General features: G+C 47.6%; 1 protein-coding gene across 2 annotated transcripts in view; it reads right to left on the minus strand.

Annotated features, from left to right (window-relative positions):
- Positions 1–2305: 2305 nt before the first annotated feature.
- Positions 2306–20507, minus strand: part of LOC127926950 (protein PALS2-like) — a 46128-nt gene continuing 27926 nt past the window's right edge. For both annotated transcript variants that reach the window (XM_052512578.1, XM_052512579.1), the window contains 9 exons: positions 20359–20505; positions 19848–20075; positions 15006–15137; positions 9019–9115; positions 8489–8560; positions 5555–5716; positions 4491–4693; positions 3761–3889; positions 2306–2819 (listed from right to left, as the gene is read on the minus strand). In XM_052512578.1, coding sequence (XP_052368538.1) covers positions 2643–2819; positions 3761–3889; positions 4491–4693; positions 5555–5716; positions 8489–8560; positions 9019–9115; positions 15006–15137; positions 19848–20075; positions 20359–20505 — 1347 coding nt within the window. In that variant the 3' untranslated portion in view covers positions 2306–2642. The remainder of the gene's footprint in view (positions 2820–3760; positions 3890–4490; positions 4694–5554; positions 5717–8488; positions 8561–9018; positions 9116–15005; positions 15138–19847; positions 20076–20358; positions 20506–20507) is intronic.

Raw genomic sequence — 20507 nt, forward strand, 5'->3', positions numbered from 1 at the left:
TTTAACCCCGCGCTTCACGCTGCTACAACGTGGTAGCTACAGGACCAAAACAGCGGAGGGTAGTTAGTTTTAAGTTCCTCGGCGTACACATCACAGACAAACTGAATTGGTCCACCCACACAGACAGCATCGTGAAGAAGGCGCAGCAGCGCCTCTTCAACCTCAGGAGGCTGAAGAAATTTGGCTTGTCACCAAAAGCACTCACAAACTTCTACAGATGCACAATCGAGAGCATCCTGGCGGGCTGTATCACTGCCTGGTACGGCAACTGCTCCGCCCACAACCGTAAGGCTCTCCAGAGGGTAGTGAGGTCTGCACAACGCATCACCGGGGGCAAACTACCTGCCCTCCAGGACACCTACACCACCCGATGTTACAGGAAGGCCATAAAGATCATCAAGGACAGCAACCACCCGAGCCACTGCCTGTTCACCCCGCTATCATCCAGAAGGCGAGGTCAGTACAGGTGCATCAAAGCTGGGACCGAGAGACTGAAAAACAGCTTCTATCTCAAGGCCATCAGACTGTTAAACAGCCACCACTAACATTGAGTGGCTGCTGCCAACACACTGTCATTGACACTGACCCAACTCCAGCCACTTTAATAATGGGAATTGATGGGAAATTATGTAAAATATATCACTAGCCACTTTAAACAATGCTACCTAATAATGTTTACATACCCTACATTATTAATCTCATATGTATACGTATATACTGTACTCTATATCATCTACTGCATCTTTATGTAACACATGTACCACTAGCCACTTTATACTATCCACTTTGTTTACATACTCATCTATATGTATATACTGTACTCGATACCATCTACTGTATCCTGCCTATGCTGCTCTGTACCATCACTCATTCATATATCTTTATGTACATATTCTTTATCCTCTTACACTTGTGTCTATAAGGTAGTAGTTTTGGAATTGTTAGTTAGATTACTTGTTACTGCATTGTCGGAACTAGAAGCACAAGCATTTCGCTACACTCACACTAACATCTGCTAACCATGTGTATGTTACAAATACAATGTGATTTGATTTTGATTTGAGTAGTTGAACCTCGCGCTTCAACGCTCCCTAGTTGTGGAGGAAATGGATCCACTACGTGTTAACTTTGTGCAACGACATCTCGCTGAGTCGACCTTTAATGAAACCATTCACAATCTGGTAACACAGAAAGCGGAGTAACAATTAGCCTACATTATGGTCTCATCCAAGAAACAGCAACAAAGACCTTTATATCACAGATGTGATATCACCACCTCTCTCTCAGCCCTTAGTCTGCCTTAAAGAGAGAACATGGCTGTTATTCTACATGGAGGGTTCAGAGATGATGTGAGATCGGTTGTGCGTCCCAAATGGCACCCTATTCTCTATGTTGTGCACTACTTTTGACCAGGGCTGATAAGGCTCCGGTGAAAGTAGTGCACTATATAAGGAATAGGGTGCCATTTGGGACACGAGGCCAGGAGATGAAGTATTGTATGCAATGTAAACAGAGAGTTTTAACACACTGAGGTATCGTCACAAAGCAAGCCCTCTTCACATCTCCTTTCAGAATAAATACACTTGTATTATTGTTCTAAACGTTATGAGAAATATTGTAGTAGTTGTGAGCAACCAACACTGATAAAATAAAACATTAAATATTTTTAAAATATCCTCAAATCCATGATTTTGTTTCTCGTTCCATATCCATATGAACAGAAAGGTAGTCAAGTTAAAGTTAGAAAACTATGTTCAATAAATAAAGTTATTCTTGTGTATTGTGAACATTGGTTCTATTCCGAATGGCTCCCTACTCCCTATGTAGTGCTGGTCAGAAGTAGTGCACTACATAGGGAATAGGGTGCTATTTTGGACATATCCAGAGAGTTGCATAGTGTGCAGATGGGGCCTGTGGTGCAGAGCAGACTGAGCCTGGAGGGGCTTGGCGGGGTGGTGCTAGGCAGGGTGGGGCTAGGCGGGGTGGGGCTAGGCAGGGTGGGGCTAGGCAGGGTGGGGCTAGGCGGGGTGGGGCTAGGCTAGGTGAGGCTAGGTGGGGTGGGGCTAGGCTAGGTGGGGCTAGGCTAGGTGGGGTTAGGCTAGGTGAGGCTGGGCGGTGCTAGACAGGGTGGGGCTAGGTGAGGTGAGGCTAGGCTAGGGTGGTGCTAGGGTGGGGTAGGTGGGGCTAGGCTAGGTGAGGCTAGGTGGGGTGGTGTGACAGGGTGAGGCTAGGTGGGGCTAGGCTAGGTGAGGCTAGGTGGGGTGGTGCTAGAGGCTAGGTGAGGCTAGGCGGAGGGGCTAGACAGGGTGGTGCTAGACAGGGTGAGGCTAGGCTCCACTGGGGCTGCATGGTAAAGTCCCATACAAACATAAGTCTCAATGGGTCCTTAGCTCTCACATCCCTGTAGGGGTCAATTCCACTTCAATTCAGTCTATTCAAGAAGTTCACTGACAGTCCACTTTTCTTCAATGGGAAAAATGTGGAATTGTAGTTCATCTACTTCCTCAAATTCCAGAATTAAAATTGACCCCAACCGTGGTGGTTAGGGACAAACTCTTCCAAGTCTCCATGTGCTCCTGGGCCCAGCATTGGGCGGCGTGTCCTCCAGCCCAGTAGGGAGCAGCCTAACCAGGCTGTGTCTCTCAGTACACCCAGCTGACAGGGACCCACTGGGGCTCAGAACACAGCTGCTCCACGGCCGCCTGCAGCTGCTCAAAGGCCTTGTCCAGGTTGTCGTTAACGATGGTCAGGTCAAAGTAGTGGCTGTAGGCCCGGCGGATCCTGGCGCTCTCATCCACCGTCTTCTTCAGATCTGTCTCCTGGGGGAGGGGGAGAGAGAGAGTGGAGGGGAGAGAGAGAGAGTGGAGGGGGAGCGAGAGAGTGGAGGGGAGCGAGAGAGTGGAGGGGAGAGAGAGAGAGTGGAGGGGGAGAGAGAGAGAGAGAGTGGAGGGGGAGAGAGAGAGAGAGAGTGGGAGGAGGAGAGAGAGAGTGGAGGGAGAGAGAGAGAGTGGAGGGGTAGAGAGAGAGTGGAGGGGTAGAGAGAGAGTGGAGGGGAGAGAGAGAGAGTGGAGGGGGAGAGAGAGAGAGTGGAGGGGGAGAGAGAGAGAGTGGAGGGGAGAGAGAGAGAGTGGAGGGAGGAGAGAGAGAGAGTGGAGGGGGAGAGAGAGAGAGAGAGTGGAGGGGGAGAGAGAGAGAGAGTGGAGTGGGGGAGAGAGAGAGAGAGAGAGAGGGGAGGGGAGAGAGAGAGAGAGTGGAGGGGGAGAGAGAGAGAGAGAGTGGAGTGGGGGAGAGAGAGAGAGTGGAGGGAGAGGAGAGAGGGAGGGAGAGAGAGAGAGGTGGAGGGGAGAGAGAGAGTGGAGGGAGAGAGAGAGAGTGGAGGGGAGAGAGAGAGAGTGGAGGGGAGAGAGAGAGAGAGAGTGGAGGGGAGAGAGAGAGAGTGGAGGGGGAGAGAGAGAGAGAGAGAGGAGGGAGGAGAGAGAGAGAGAGAGAGTGGAGGGGGAGAGAGAGAGAGAGAGTGGAGGGGAGAGAGGAGAGTGGAGGGGGAGAGAGGAGAGGGAGGGAGAGAGAGAGTGGAGGGGAGTGGAGAGTGGAGGGGGAGTGAGAGAGTGGAGGGGTGAGAGAGTGGGAGGTGAGAGAGTGAGTGGAGGGAGAGAGAGAGAGAGAGAGAGAGAGAGAGAGAGAGATTTCCATCAGTGATTATCTTCTGAATAACTACAACACTCAGAATTGTGCACAGATCCACCAACATCCAGAGACTGACCGTGAGCAGTTTGGTGGTGAGTCCAGCGTCCACCACGGCTTTGTGCATCGCTCTTAGTGTGTCCAGTTGTGGAGCAGCAACAAACACCACAAACGGCATGAACTCTGCTGTCTTCAACTGCTTCAGCGCCTGACGACACACACACACACAACCCATCAACACACACACACAACCCATCAACACACACACACACAATCCATCAACACACACAACCCATCAACACACACACACACACGCTTATTCAGGTTTTCTTATGACCCATGCAGCTGTCTTTATCTCAATATCAAATTATTTCTGGGAAAATTAGGTCCCTTACTGTCATTATTTTCAATCAAAATAGTAAAAAAGAAACAAAAATAGCTTCTTAGCAAAAGCAATTTCTCAAAGAACTGTCTGGGAGTGGTCTGAATGGGGAGGGGGAAACTGAGAACTAGCTGTTATTGGCAGAGAGGTTTGGAACTCTCTTTCTTATTTGTCTATTAACTCATTTTCCACATGGTGATGTCACCAGGCAGGCCAAAACTCAATCCCACAAAAACAAGCTGAAATTTCAGGCGGTCTTTTCAATCAGCTCTTACACTAAAAGGCATGATCATAATGTTCACATTACAGTATTATTCCAACCTAAGTGCAGTAATATAAGGACACAGGAAAATCACATTTTTGACGGAACTGGACCTTTAAAATGAATAAATCCTGACTGTGTGAAATGTGTGTGTGTCAGACCTACCTGTGGGTTAACGTCCAGTATGCAGGTACGTCCTGCGTCCACCACCTCGTGGATGGAGTTCATCTTGGTTCCGTAGAGGTTTCCATCGTACTCTCCATGCTCCAGGTAGCGACGGGCCTTAATGTCTGTCTCCATCTGGGACCGAGACACAAAGCAGTACGACCGGCCGTCTCTCTCCTCCTCCCGAGCAGGCCGAGACGTGACTGGAGGGAGGTGAGGAAATGGTGGGAGGTAAGGAGGAGGGCGAGGAGAGAGTGAGAGGTGGGGTAAGGAGATTGAGGGAGGTATTGCAGGAGGGGTGAGGAGAGATCTCATTCATCCATAGGAGACTGAAGTTTGTCTTCTGCTGTACCCCTGATACACACACACACACACACACACACACACACACACACACACACACACACACACACACACACACACACACACACACACACACACACACACACACACACACACACACACACACACACACACACGGGGGACTGGGACTCACAGGGAACAGTGGTTCAATAGAGCAGGGGGTTGATATACACACAGGGGGGACTGGGACTCCATAGAGCAGGGGGTTGATATACACACAGGGGGACTGGGACTCAGCAGGGAACAGTGGTTCCATAGAGCAGGGGTTGATATACATACAGGGGGACTGGGACACACAGGGAGGACTGGGACTCCATAGAGCAGGGGTTGATATACACACAGGGGGGACTGGGACTCCATAGAGCAGGGGGTTGATATACACACAGGGGGACTGGGACTCCATAGAGCAGGGGGTTGATATACACACAGGGGGGACTGGGACACACAGGGGGGGGACTGGGACTCCATAGAGCAGGGGGTTGATATACACACAGGGGGACTGGGACTCCATAGAGCAGGGGGTTGATATACACACAGGGGGGACTGGGACTCCATAGAGCAGGGGGTTGATATACACACAGGGGGGACTGGGACTCACAGGGAACAGTGGTTCCATAGAGCAGGGGTTGATATACACACAGGGGGGACTGGGACTCCATAGAGCAGGGGTTGATATACACACAGGGGGGACTGGGACTCACAGGGGACGGTGGTTCCATAGAGCAGGGGGTTGATGATGATCAGTCTGTTCTTCAGGCTGCGCCGGCCCACTCCCTGAGCACCAATCAGAACCAGGGTCTTCCTCTTGAATGGAGGCATCTTGGCCACCTCTTCGTAGATCTGCAGCTCGTGGCGGTCAAACTCTGGTCGTCACGACAACAGACACACTACCACCATCAGCTTAGTTTGCTCAGTAATAAAACTAACACATAACTACTGAACAAAAATATAAAAATGCAATTTCAACGATTTTACTGAGTTAGTTAACTGTCAATTTAAATAAATTCATTAGACCCTAATTTAAGGATTTCACATGACTACTGTTATCAGTATTACAACACCCACTGGGGAGCCAGGCCTGGTCAACAACATGTTACTGATAGCAACGCCCACTACTGTTATCAGTATAACAACACCCACTACTGTTATCAGTATTACAACACCCACTGGGGAGCCAGGCCTGGTCAACAACATGTTACTGATAGCAACACCCACTACTGTTATCAGTATTACAACACCCACTACTGTTATCACTATAACAACGCCCACTACTGTTATCAGTATAACAACACCCACTACTGTTATCAGTATTACAACACCCACTGGGGAGCCAGGCCTGGTCAACAACATGTTACTGATAGCAACACCCACTACTGTTATCAGTATTACAACACCCACTGGGGAGCCAGGCCGGTCAACAACATGTGATGGCTCTGGTCAACAACATGTTACTGTATAGCAATGCCCACTACTGTTATCAGTATAACAACGCCCACTGGTCATCAGTCAACAACATGTGATGGTCATCAGTATAACAACGCCCACTAGGATCATCAGTATAACAGCACTGTCATCAGTATAACAACGCCCACTACTGTTATCAGTATAACAGCAGGATCAGAGACTACTGTTAGCAGTATAGAGACGCCCACTACTGTTATCAGTAGGTCCAACAAGCCCACTACTGTTATCAGTATAACAGCCCACTACTGTTATCAGTAGAGAACGCCCACTACTGTTATCAGTATAACTAACTACTGTTATCAGTATTACAACACCCACTACTAACAGCAGTATCAAGACGCCCACTACAGTTATCAGTAGGTACTAACGCCCACTACTGTTATCAGAGGTCCACTACTGCAGGATCAGTATAACAACGCCCACTAGCTGTTATCAGTAGAGGTCCCACTACTGTTATCAGTATAACAACGCCCACTACTGTTATCAGTAGAGCCCACTACTGTTATCAGGATCAGAGACGCCTACTACTGTTATGTATCAACACCCAGGTCTACTGTTACAGCTGGATCAGAGAGGTCTAACACTGGATCAGCAACAACGCCCAGCAGTTATCAGTAGGTCAACGCCCACTACTGTTATCAGTATAACTAACGCCCACTACTGTTATCAGTATAAACGCCCACTACAGTTATCAGTATAACAGCGCCCACTACAGTTATCAGTATAACAGCAGGCCCACTACTGTTATCAGTAACAGCAGGATACAGAGATCAGTATAACAAGCACTATCAGTTAGTTAGGTCTACAACGCCCACTAGTTATCAGAGAACAACGCCCACTACTGTTATCAGTATAACAGCAGGACTCTGTTATCAGTATAACAGCAGGATCAGAGAGGTATAACAGCAGGACAGAGAGTTACTCAGTATCAGAGAGGTCTACTGTTAGCAGGATCAGAGAGGTCTAACAGCTGGATCAGTAGAGGTCAACGCCCACTACTGTTATCAGTATTAGACGCCCACTACTGGCAGGATCTAACGCCCACTACTGGATCAGTATCAAACAGCTGGATCAGTATAACAACGCCCACTACTGTTATCAGTATTCTAACAGCAGGATCAGTTATCAGTATAACAACGCCCAGGATCAGACAAGGTCCAACGGCTGGATCAGTATAACAACGCCCACAGGCAGGATCAGAAGCCCTTTAGAGCAGGATCAGAGAGGTCTAACAGCAGGATCAGAGAGGTCTAACAGCAGGATCAGAGAGGTCTAACAGCAGGATCAGAGAGGTCTAACAGCAGGATCAGAGAGGTCTAACAGCAGGATCAGAGAGGTCTAACGGCTGGATCAGAGAGGTCTAACGGCAGGATCAGAGAGGTCTAACGGCTGGATCAGAGGTCTAACAGCAGGATCAGAGAGGTCTAACAGCAGGATCAGAGAGGTCTAACGGCTGGATCAGAGAGGTCTAACAGCAGGATCAGAGAGGTCTAACAGCAGGATCAGAGAGGTCTAACAGCAGGAGCAGAGAGGTCTAACAGCAGGATCAGAGAGGTCTAACAGCAGGATCAGAGAGGTCTAACAGCAGGATCAGAGAGGTCTAACGGCAGGATCAGAGAGGTCTAACGGCAGGATCAGAGAGGTCTAACAGCAGGATCAGAGAGGTCTAACAGCAGGATCAGAGAGGTCTAACAGCAGGATCAGAGAGGTCTAACAGCAGGATCAGAGAGGTCTAACAGCAGGATCAGAGAGGTCTAACAGCAGGATCAGAGAGGTCTAACAGCAGGATCAGAGAGGTCTAACAGCAGGATCAGAGAGGTCTAACAGCAGGATCAGAGAGGTCTAACAGCAGGACAGCAGGATCAGAGAGGTCTAACAGCAGGATCAGAGAGGTCTAACAGCAGGATCAGAGAGGTCTAACAGCAGGATCTCTAACGGCAGGATCAGAGAGGTCTAACAGCAGGATCAGAGAGGTCTAACAGCAGGATCAGAGAGGTCTAACAGCAGGATCAGAGAGGTCTAACAGCTGGATCAGAGAGGTCTAACAGCAGGATCAGAGAGGTCTAACAGCAGGATCAGAGAGGTCTAACAGCAGGATCAGAGAGGTCTAACAGCAGGATCAGAGAGGTCTAACAGCAGGATCAGAGAGGTCTAATGGCTGCTGAACTCACCTGCATTCTTGGACATCAGGTACATCATCTTCTTCTTCTTCTTCTTTCCTGTTAGTGTCCCACAGAGAACACCTGGGAGGAACAACACACATTAAAAGTTCACTGAACCACAAGAGGGCACCAGAGTAAAAATTATTTCCGAAGTATGTCTGAGTTGTGGACACAAGTAGAGGGGAAGTAGAGGGGGGGGGTTATTTATTAGAGTTTTATTAGAGGTTATTTATTAGAGTGTGGATTCAGCCTATACTTTGCTGCCTAATGTGATAATTTGAGAAATAAACTGTCATGGGTACATTAGGCTGTGTGTATATAGCACACTACTTTTCAGGTGGGCAGAAGATATGATTTTGGTGTAGATGTCAGAACATTGAGTATAGAGATGTGTGTTACAATTCCATTTCACCTTAGTTGAACCAGGCAGTGTTCTGAGTTATATAGGCGGGTGTAAAGAAGTCTAACTACGTAATAATAATTACATTTTAAGCACTTTTCAAAACACCCAATGTCACTTTACATAGTCAGAAATGTACCTGATCCATTCCATTCTCTCGTCACAAAGGCCTTCCTCTTCTCCTCTAAGAACTGACTGGGGATCAGTCCTGTGGCTCCTCCCACAATGTTGACTGCCTGAGGGACAGGATGTGAGGTCAGAGACATGCTACTTCCTGTTTCTCATTCTAGTACAGTTAAATAGTTAACACACACACATGGACGCAGCGGTCTATGGTACTGCATCTCAGTGCAAGAAGCATCACTACAGTCCCTGGTTTGAATCCAGGCTGTATCACATCCAGCCGTGATTGGGAGTCCCATAGGGTGGCACACAATTGGCCCAGCGTTGTCCGGGTTTGGCCGTGGTAGGCTGTCATTGTAAATAAGAATTTGTTCTTAACTGATTTGCCCAGTTAAATAAAGGTTACACACACACACACCAAAAAGTTATTTTGTTGGCATTTACGCAAGTCCCCATTACCAGTAAAACATCATCAAAACATATTCATTTCACTTACTTGTTGTGCTGTTTCATTGTTTATTCGTTTCATTCAGGATTTCTATGGAACGCAGTTTGGGTCTTAGCGTGTCAAAGGTTACACGTCAAATAAAAACTTTATTTGATGTGTCATATAAGCTTGTTGACCAATCAGGATATGACTGCATGTCACATAATAATCTAACTCGTTCTTTCATTTTTTAAATGTAATTATTATAATAATCACTCGTATTTCAAATGTCACAACGATTCATCGATACGTATGCTATGATGCTGGTAGAGTTGCTAGCTAGCTCATAGATGACAACAATGTTCTTCCCCAAAAACACACAATCTGTTTCAGTAGCTATAGTTACCTGGCTAACTATATAGCTAGATGTCCTCATCTAAAATAACCCTAATTTATAAGACAGTTCTTATTTGATTAATGGTGGTCAGATCCATCTATGTGAAGCTAGACACAATAAGGATTAGCCACAATAGTGGACCTTGCAGTGAGCCTTCAAAATAAAAGTATGCCATTGACAGTGATGCAAATGAATACAAATAGTATAATTATGGCATAGTTTAATAGATCATGCTAAATGAGGTTGGAATGTTATATAAAATCAACAAAAGACTATTTGTTAATGTGACAAAAGCGTTTGAAACTACACTGGATGTAATAGGGTAGCCTAGTGGTTAGACCGTTGGGACTAGTAACCGAAAGGTTGCAAGTTCGAATCCCTGAGCTGACAAGGTACAAATCTGTCGTTCTGCCCCTGAACAGGCATTTAACCCACTGTTCCTAGGCCGTCATTGAAAATAAGAATTTGTTCTTAACTGACTTGCCTCGTTAAATAAAGGTTAAATAAAAAATAAATAAAATACTTTAGAATTGCATTGTGGGCATCCTTATTTCACTGTACAGCCTTACCAATGGACTGTGGATCAATGACATGGTGCATCAGTCTCCTCAGTGACACCCAGAGAACATTAGTGTTGTAGCTCTCATTGCGGGACTCTGAAACAACTGTGAATTGAGCCACATTTATCGTCAACCTGTGTGGATGTTTTGGAGTCTGATAACTGAGGAGGACACTGGGAAAAAAATATTGGGTATTGAGTAGACCGATACCCCATTTCATTGATCCCCAATCCTTAGGTAAAACTGTACAGTGTAATAGGAATGTCAACACACACAATAGGCTGACTGTGGAGATGATTTCACACAGTCACAGTCCCGCGATAAGAGCTACAACGCTAATATTTGCGTAAACTCTTCACAACTTCACAGTTGTGTTCTGTGGGTGTCACCGAGTAGACTGATACCCCATTTCATTGCTCCACATTATCTAGTCAAAATATGGCATGATTCCACCAATTGTAACCTTCGGCATCACTTTCAAAAGGGGTGCTTATATTTCGAAGGCAAACCGCAAACTCCTCTATTGTGCCTGATCCTTATTGCTGCTAGCTTCACAACAAATAACCCGGTCCCGTTGAGACCCACTAGCCAGATGAAGCTAGCTGGCTGCTTATAATGTAGCTATGGGAAACAAGGTTAAGTAGCTGGCCAGCTATTTATCTTCATGAACTGAAGTTCAATTTCAATAGGGGAACAACAAGAGACGACCTAGCTAATACTTAATCACAAGGATTCCTAAAACATTGCTAAGAATAGTGAAAATGACTGCAGGTTCCACTGGTCATTGTTTTCAGGCTGGTTGTATTGGTGCTAGCTAGGTACCAAGCTAAAGCTAGCTGCCCCAGAAGTTGCGGTTGAACAAATGATGCTTTATTACCAACGGGGTATTGTAAACACATCGGTCGTGGCCGGTGTTTGCAGACTTTTCTTGTACAGCTTTGACAGTGCTACTGATAGTAGTGGTGGTGCTTGGCTTGTAAACTCAGAACCTTGTACAGCTTTGACAGGGCTACTGATAGTAGTGGTGGTGCTTGGCTTGTAAACTCAGAACCCTGTACAGCTTTGACAGTGCTACTGATAGTAGTGGTGGTGCTTGGCTTGTAAACTCAGAACCCTGTACAGCTTTGACAGTGCTACTGGTAGTAGTGGTGGTGCTTGGCTTGTAAACTCAGAACCTTGTACAGCTTTGACAGTGCTACTGATAGTAGTGGTGGTGCTTGGCTTGTAAACTCAGAACCCTGTACAGCTTTGACAGTGCTACTGGTAGTAGTGGTGGTGCTTGGCTTGTAAACTCAGAACCCTGTACAGCTTTGACAGTGCTACTGATAGTAGTGGTGGTGCTTGGCTTGTAAACTCAGAACCCTGTACAGCTTTGACAGTGCTACTGATAGTAGTGGTGGTGCTTGGCTTGTAAACTCAGAACCCTGTACAGCTTTGACAGGGCTGCTGATAGTAGTGGTGGTGCTTGGCTTGTACTGTACAGCTTTGACAGTGCTACTGATAGTAGTGGTGGTGCTTGGCTTGTAAACTCAGAACCTTGTGCAGCTTTGACAGTGCTACTGGTAGTAGTGGTGGTGCTTGGCTTGTAAACTCAGAACCCTGTACAGCTTTGACAGTGCTACTGGTAGTAGTGGTGGTGCTTGGCTTGTAAACGCAGAACCCTGTACAGCTTTGACAGTGCTACTGATAGTAGTGGTGGTGCTTGGCTTGTAAATGCAGAACCTTGTACAGCTTTGACAGTGCTACTGATAGTAGTGGTGGTGCTTGGCTTGTAAACTCAGAACCTTGTACAGCTTTGACAGTGCTACTGATAGTAGTGGTGGTGCTTGGCTTGTAAACTCAGAACCTTGTACAGCTTTGACAGTGCTACTGATAGTAGTGGTGGTGCTTGGCTTGTAAACTCAGAACCTTGTACAGCTTTGACAGTGCTACTGGTAGTAGTGGTGGTGGCTTGTAAACTCAGAACCTTGTACAGCTTTGACAGTGCTACTGGTAGTAGTGGTGGTGCTTGGCTTGTAAACGCAGAACCTTGTACAGCTTTGACAGGGCTACTGATAGTAGTGGTGGTGCTTGGCTTGTAAACTCAGAACCCTGTACAGCTTTGACAGTGCTACTGGTAGTAGTGGTGGTGCTTGGCTTGTAAACGCAGAACCTTGTACAGCTTTGACAGGGCTACTGATAGTAGTGGTGGTGCTTGGCTTGTAAACTCAGAACCCTGTACAGCTTTGACAGTGCTACTGGTAGTAGTGGTGGTGCTTGGCTTGTAAACTCAGAACACACAACATTCTCCAATCGAACGCTGTTATTTTACATGGCAAATTAAAAGCTTATTTAACGCATCAAATAGTGTTATTGTGGAAGTGTTATTTGACAGGCAAAGACCCAAACGGTGTTCCATAGCATGTGGTGAAGCTGTGACTGTGTAGGGAAACATCTGAACAACAGCGCACTTGGTAGTGTGTACCGGTGCTCAACCAGTCGGCGAAAGCCAACATCACCCACACGACAGAGAACGGTTGATTGTCAAGGGCAATGAATTCCATTATCTTGCCACTAATGGATTTCACCTTTGAGTTGTCTCTCTGAAATGTTCTTCCTCTTTCAAATGACTGCTGGACTTGACTGCTCCATCCACACAGCATGCATTGTGGGCTAGGTTAGGAATGCTGTGTTGCACGTGTAGCGCTACATTTTACGTGGCGTCATTACGTCATCTACCTACGTTATATAGGTATGTACATCATCTACCTACGTTATATAGGTATGTACATCAACTACCTACGTTATATAGGTATGTACATCATCTACCTACGTTATATAGGTATGTACATCATCTACCTACGTTATATAGGTATGCATGTCATCTACCTACATTATATACCTGTAGGTATGCACGTCATGTACCTACGATATATAGGTATGCACGTCATGTACCTACCTATGCACGTCATCTACCTACGTTATATAGGTATGCACGTCATCTACCTACGTTATATAGGTATGCACGTCATCTACCTACGTTATATAGGTATGCACGTCATCTATCTACGTTATATAGGTATGCACGTCATCTATCTACGTTATATAGGTATGCACGTCATCTACCTACGTTATATAGGTATGCACGTCATCTACCTACGTTACATAGGTATGCACGTCATCTACCTACGTTATATAGGTATGTACATCATCTACCTACGTTATATACCTGTAGGTATGCACGTCATCTACCTACGTTATATAGGTATGCACGTCATCTACCTACGTTATATAGGTATGCACGTCATCTACCTACGTTATATAGGTATGTACGTCATCTACCTACGTTATATAGGTATGTACATCAACTACCTACGTTATATAGGTATGTACATCAACTACCTACGTTATATAGGTATGTACATCAACTACCTACGTTATATGGGTATGTACATCAACTACCTACGTTATATAGGTATGCGCGTCATGTACCTACATTATATACCTGTAGGTATGCACGTCATGTACCTACGATATATAGGTATGCACGTCATGTACCTACGATATATAGGTATGCACGTCATCTACCTACGTTATATAGGTATGCACGTCATCTACCTACGTTATATAGGTATGCACGTCATCTACCTACGTTATATAGGTATGCACGTCATCTATCTACGTTATATAGGTATGCACGTCATGTACCTACGTTATATAGGTATGCACGTCATCTACCTACGTTATATAGGTATGTACATCATCTACCTGTAGGTATGCACGTCATCTACCTACGTTACATAGGTATGCACGCCATCTACCTACGTATAGGTATGCATGTCATCTACCTACGTTATATAGGTATGCATGTCATCTACCTACGTTATATAGGTATGTACATCATGCTTTTACACCTGCATTGTTTCTGTTTGGGGTTTTACCTACAGCACTTTGAGATATCAGGTATGTAGGGCATCATCTACCTACATTATATACCTGTAGGTATGCACGTCATGTACCTACGTTATATAGGTATGCACGTCATCTACCTACGTTATATAGGTATGCACGTCATCTACCTACGTTATATAGGTATGCACGTCATCTACCTACGTTATATAGGTATGCACGTCATGTACCTACGTTATATAGGTATGCACGTCATCTACCTACGTTATATAGGTATGCACGTCATCTACCTACGTTATATAGGTATGTACATCATCTACCTACATTATATACCTGTAGGTATGCACGTCATGTACCTACGTTATATAGGTATGCACGGCAGCTTTGACATCGGTTTTTAACGTTGGCGTTAAACTAGACATCGGGCCGATACCGATGGTGGCATTTTTTAGCTAATATCGTCCGATTCCGACATATCGTGCATCCCTAATTAAAAGTTCCACCTAGCGAATCAAAAGGCGGCAAGATGGAGCACGGACCTATTACCATATTGCATCTCTCCATCCAGTTGTTTCAGATCAAGTGCCTAAGTCATTCAACCCTGAGTCTAAGAGAACGTTCCTCTGAAAGTAGTAGCAGAGCCATATATTTGAGCAGTAAGGCATGAGGACCTGTGGATTATGGATGAATAACACACAGCTAAGGGCTGTTCTGTGGTCAGCAGTACCTACCTGCCACCAGTTAGGGTCCTCTCTGTTGACGATGTGCAAAACATCTCCTTTAGAGAAGGCCAGGCCAGCCTCCTTACAGGGGATCAGGTTGTCTGTGGCTGGGCTGTAGTTAAAGTGGGGTTTCAGATGCACCTAGAAAACAAGGTCTGTGTTACCATAGTTACAGCTTCAGGTAGAAAAAGGGAAATAGGAGGGGTGTTTAACAACAACATCTTCAGATTGTAAATCAACAACAGCCCAACACTCTACAGTCTGTACTGTGAGAATCTACAGAGAGAAACAAACCATCTACAGGACTGCATCTCTCCAGGAACAGGGTTGGAGAGCCCTGCCCTACAGGACTGCATCTCTACAGGAACAGGGTTGGAGAGCCCTGTCCTACAGGACTGCATCTCTACAGGAACAGGGTTGGAGAGCCCTGTCCTACAGGACTGCATCTCTACAGGAACAGGGTTGGAGAGCCCTGTCCTACAGGACCATATCTCTCCAGGAACAGGGTTGGAGAGCCCTGTCCTACAGGACCATATCTCTCCAGGAACAGGGTTGGAGAGCCCTGTCCTACAGGACCATATCTCTCCAGGAACAGGGTTGGAGAGCCCTGCCCTTCAGGACCATATCTCTCCAGGAACAGGGTTGGAGAGCCCTGCCCTTCAGGACCATATCTCTCCAGGAACAGGGTTGGAGAGCCCTGCCCTACAGGACCATATCTCTCCAGGAACAGGGTTGGAGAGCCCTGCCCTACAGGACCATATCTCTCCAGGAACAGGGTTGGAGAGCCCTGCCCTTCAGGACCATATCTCTCCAGGAACAGGGTTGGAGAGCCCTGCCCTTCAGGACCATATCTCTCCAGGAACAGGGTTGGAGAGCCCTGCCCTACAGGACCATATCTCTCCAGGAACAGGGTTGGAGAGCCCTGCCCTACAGGACCATATCTCTCCAGGAACAGGGTTGGAGAGCCCTGCCCTACAGGACTGCATCTCTCCAGGAACAGGGTTGGAGAGCCCTGCCCTTCAGGATCATATCTCTCCAGGAACAGGGTTGGACAGCCCTGCCCTTCAGGGCCATATCTCTCCAGGAACAGGGTTGGAGAGCCCTGCCCTTCAGGAGCATATCTCTCCAGGAACAGGGTTGGAGAGCCCTGCCCTACAGGACCATATCTCTCCAGGAACAGGGTTGGAGAGCCCTGCCCTACAGGACTGCATCTCTCCAGTAACAGGGTTGGAGAGCCCTGCCCTTCAGGACCATATTTCTCCAGGAACAGGGTTGGAGAGCCCTGCCCTTCAGGACCATATCTCTCCAGGAACAGGGTTGGAGAGCCCTGCCCTTCAGGATCATATCTCTCCAGGAACAGGGTTGGAGAGCCCTGCCCTTCAGGACCATATCTCTCCAGGAACAGGGTTGGAGAGCCCTGCCCTTCAGGATCATATCTCTCCAGGAACAGGGTTGGAGAGCCCTGCCCTACAGGACTGCATCTCTCCAGGAACAGGGTTGGAGAGCCCTGCCCTACAGGACTGCATCTCTCCAGGAACAGGGTTGGAGAGCCCTGCCCTTCAGGACCATATCTCTCCGGGAACAGGGTTGGAGAGCCCTGCCCTTCAGGACCATATCTCTCCAGGAACAGGGTTGGAGAGCCCTGCCCTTCAGGACCATATCTCTCCAGGAACAGGGTTGGAGAGCCCTGCCCTTCAGGACCATATCTCTCCAGGAACAGGGTTGGAGAGCCCTGCCCTTCAGGACCATATCTCTCCAGGAACAGGGTTGGAGAGCCCTGCCCTTCAGGACCATATCTCTCCAGGAACAGGGTTGGAGAGCCCTGCCCTTCAGGACCATATCTCTCTCCAGGAACAGGGTTGGAGAGCCCTGCCCTACAGGACTGCATCTCTCCAGGAACAGGGTTGGAGAGCCCTGCCCTTCAGGACCATATCTCTCCAGGAACAGGGTTGGAGAGCCCTGCCCTTCAGGGCCATATCTCTCCAGGAACAGGGTTGGAGAGCCCTGCCCTTCAGGGCCATATCTCTCCAGGAACAGGGTTGGAGAGCCCTGCCCTTCAGGACCATATCTCTCCAGGAACAGGGTTGGAGAGCCCTGCCCTACAGGACCATATCTCTCCAGGAACAGGGTTGGAGAGCCCTGCCCTACAGGACTGCACCTCTCCAGGAACAGGGTTGGAGAGCCCTGCCTTACAGGACTGCATCTCTCCAGGAACAGGGTTGGAGAGCCCTGCCCTAGAGGACTGCACCTCTCCAGGAACAGGGTCGGAGAGCCCTGCCCTTCAGGACCATATCTCTCCAGGAACAGGGTTGGAGAGCCCTGCCCTACAGGACTGCACCTCTCCAGGAACAGGGTTGGAGAGCCCTGCCTTACAGGACTGCATCTCTCCAGGAACAGGGTTGGAGAGCCCTGCCCTTCAGGACCATATCTCTCCAGGAACAGGGTTGAAGAGCCCTGTCCTACAGGACTGCATTTCTCCAGGAACAGGGTTGGAGAGCCCTGTCCTACAGGACTGCATCTCTCCAGGAACAGGGTTGGAGAGCCCTGTCCTACAGGACTGCATCTCTCCAGGAACAGGGTTGGAGAGCCCTGCCCTTCAGGACCGCATCTCTCCAGGAACAGGGTTGGAGAGCCCTGCCCTTCAGGACCACATCTCTCCAGGAACAGGGTTGGAGAGCCCTGTCCTACAGGACTGCATCTCTCCAGGAACAGGGTTGGAGAGCCCTGCCCTACAGGACCATATCTCTCCAGGAACAGGGTTGGAGAGCCCTGCCCTTCAGGACCATATCTCTCCAGGAACAGGGTTGGAGAGCCCTGCCCTACAGGACTGCATCTCTCCAGGAACAGGGTTGGAGAGCCCTGCCCTTCAGGACCATATCTCTCCAGGAACAGGGTTGGAGAGCCCTGCCCTACAGGACTGCATCTCTCCAGGAACAGGGTTGGAGAGCCCTGCCCTTCAGGACCATATCTCTCCAGGAACAGGGTTGGAGAGCCCTGCCCTTCAGGACCATATCTCTCCAGGAACAGGGTTGGAGAGCCCTGTCCTACAGGACCATATCTCTCCAGGAACAGGGTTGGAGAGCCCTGCCCTTCAGGACCATATCTCTCCAGGAACAGGGTTGGAGAGCCCTGTCCTTCAGGACCATATCTCTCCAGGAACAGGGTTGGAGAGCCCTGTCCTACATAAGGCCCCAGATCACTTTACTCCTCTTCATCCCCCAGATAGGCTTTCTTTCTCTTTCATACTCTCTCCCTCCTCCTCCTCCTTGCTCTTCCTCCCTCTCCTCAGTGCCCCAGTTATCCCATGAAGTGTATTAATAGGACCAGTGTGTCCCAGGCAGGGTAACAGTTCCAGCTCAGTGCCCTGTCATTCTGGGTTAGGACCAGGTCAACCACCCTGACAGGTACAAAAACACAGTGATGGAAAAAGTCAAAGATAACTTCAAAGAAAATGACTCAAGTAAAAGTCACCCAGTAAAATACTACTTGAGTAAAAGTCAGTGTTTGGTTATAAATATGTATCAAAATGAAATGTAATTGCTAAAATATACTTAAGTTTCAAAATGTAAAAGTATAAATCATTTCAAATGATTTTTTACTATAGAAAAGCAGACAACACCATGTTCTTGTTCTGTAAATGTACAGCTAGCCAGGGGCACGCCAACACTCAGACATCCTTTACAAATGAAGCATTTATGATGAGCAAGTCTGCCAGATCAGAGGCAGTTGGGAAGCGTGTGAATTGGACCTTTTTCCTGTCCTGCTAATAAGCATTTGAAATGTAATAAGTACTTTTTGGGTGTCAGAGGAAATGTTTGGAGTAAAAAGTACATATTTTATTTTAAGAATGTAGTGAAGTAAAAGTTGTCAAAAACATCAATAGTAAAGTACAGATTCCCGCCAAAACACGTCATCTACACTGCAAAAGCAAGAATAAAATATGACCAAGAGACAACTGCAGTGTATTTACTGTACACACTTCCTCTGATCTGTACAGCCCAGGTGCAGAAACAGGTTCTCAATAGGAGATAGATATTAGAAGGGCCATGCCCCTAACAGTATCATCATTACAGCCCCTCTGACCGAGTGGGGAACCAGCCCTCCTCCTAATATCTAACAGTATCATTATTACAGCCCCTCTGACCGAGTGGGGAACCAGCCCTCCTCCTAATATCTAACAGTATCATTATTACAGCCCCTCTGACCGAGTGGGGAACCAGCCCTCCTCCTAATATCTAACAGTATCATTATTACAGCCTCTCTGACCGAGTGGGGAACCAGCCCTCCTCCTAATATCTAACAGTTTCATTATTACAGCCTCTCTGACCTAGTGGGGAACCAGCCCTCCTCCTAATATCTAACAGTTTCATTATTACAGCCTCTCTGACCTAGTGGGGAACCAGCCCTCCTCCTAATATCTAACAGTTTCATTATTACAGCCTCTCTGACCTAGTGGGGAACCAGCCCTCCTCCTAATATCTAACAGTTTCATTATTACAGCCTCTCTGACCTAGTGGGGAACCAGCCCTCCTCCTGAAGAGCTACTTGTTGGGGCGGGCTTTTGGTCCTGCCCTGCTTTAACACATCTGACTCTACTAATCGGCTGAATCACCTCAATGAACTGAATCGGGTGTGTTGCTGCAAAAACTCTACATTCCCAATGTCCCTCCAAGAGGAGGATGATTAGCCACCCGTGTTGTTGTCATTAGGATGTGAATGGAAGCTAACTGAAACTGAGGGACCTACCTGAAATCTGGCCAATAACAAACTGAATCTGGACAACAAGAAACATTGTTTTCTGTTGTAAAACATTTAGCTACGGTTCACTAATAAATATGACCCTGTTCTCACCTGTGGTGGTGCTGGAGTGTCACGGTAGCTGGGCAGGATCTTGAGGGTGATGCCCCCCTGGCAGTCCCTCAGCAGCTCCAGCAGCTCCTTGGGATCGCTGCCCACCTCACGCCCGTTCACCTCCCTGATCACGTCGCCCGCGTGCAGCATGCCCTGCCGGTCGATCATACTGCCGTGCAGGACCCTGGCGATCACCAGCTCCCCACGTTCCACCCTGAACGTTACGCCCTGAGGAGGAGAAGAGGAAGAGGATTGAGAGAATGGAGAGAGAGAGAGAGGTTAATGCATGAGAAGGGATTTAAATATTCCATGTACCTAACCTGCTAACTACAAACTATGAACAGTCATCCAGATCTTGCAGATTGAGTGGTAATGTCTGAGACTATGTCCTAAATGGTACCCTGTTCCCTACATAGTGCACCACTATTGACCGGAGCCCAGCTATTGGTCCCTGGTCAAAAGTAGAGCACTATATAAGGAATAAGGTGCCATTTGGGAGTCATTAACTCACCAGTGGTTCGCCAGCCTTCTTCTGAATGCCAATTATCCTGACGGCGTCGGCGGGCATGAGTGGGCCGGTCGCCATGGCATTACTGTTCACCTCCGACGGCATCTCATAACATTTAGCTGCCACCTTGTCATGGGCCTCAATCAGAGACT

The sequence above is a fragment of the Oncorhynchus keta genome, unplaced genomic scaffold (assembly GCF_023373465.1).
Source record: "Oncorhynchus keta strain PuntledgeMale-10-30-2019 unplaced genomic scaffold, Oket_V2 Un_contig_8718_pilon_pilon, whole genome shotgun sequence".
Taxonomy (NCBI): domain Eukaryota; kingdom Metazoa; phylum Chordata; class Actinopteri; order Salmoniformes; family Salmonidae; genus Oncorhynchus; species Oncorhynchus keta.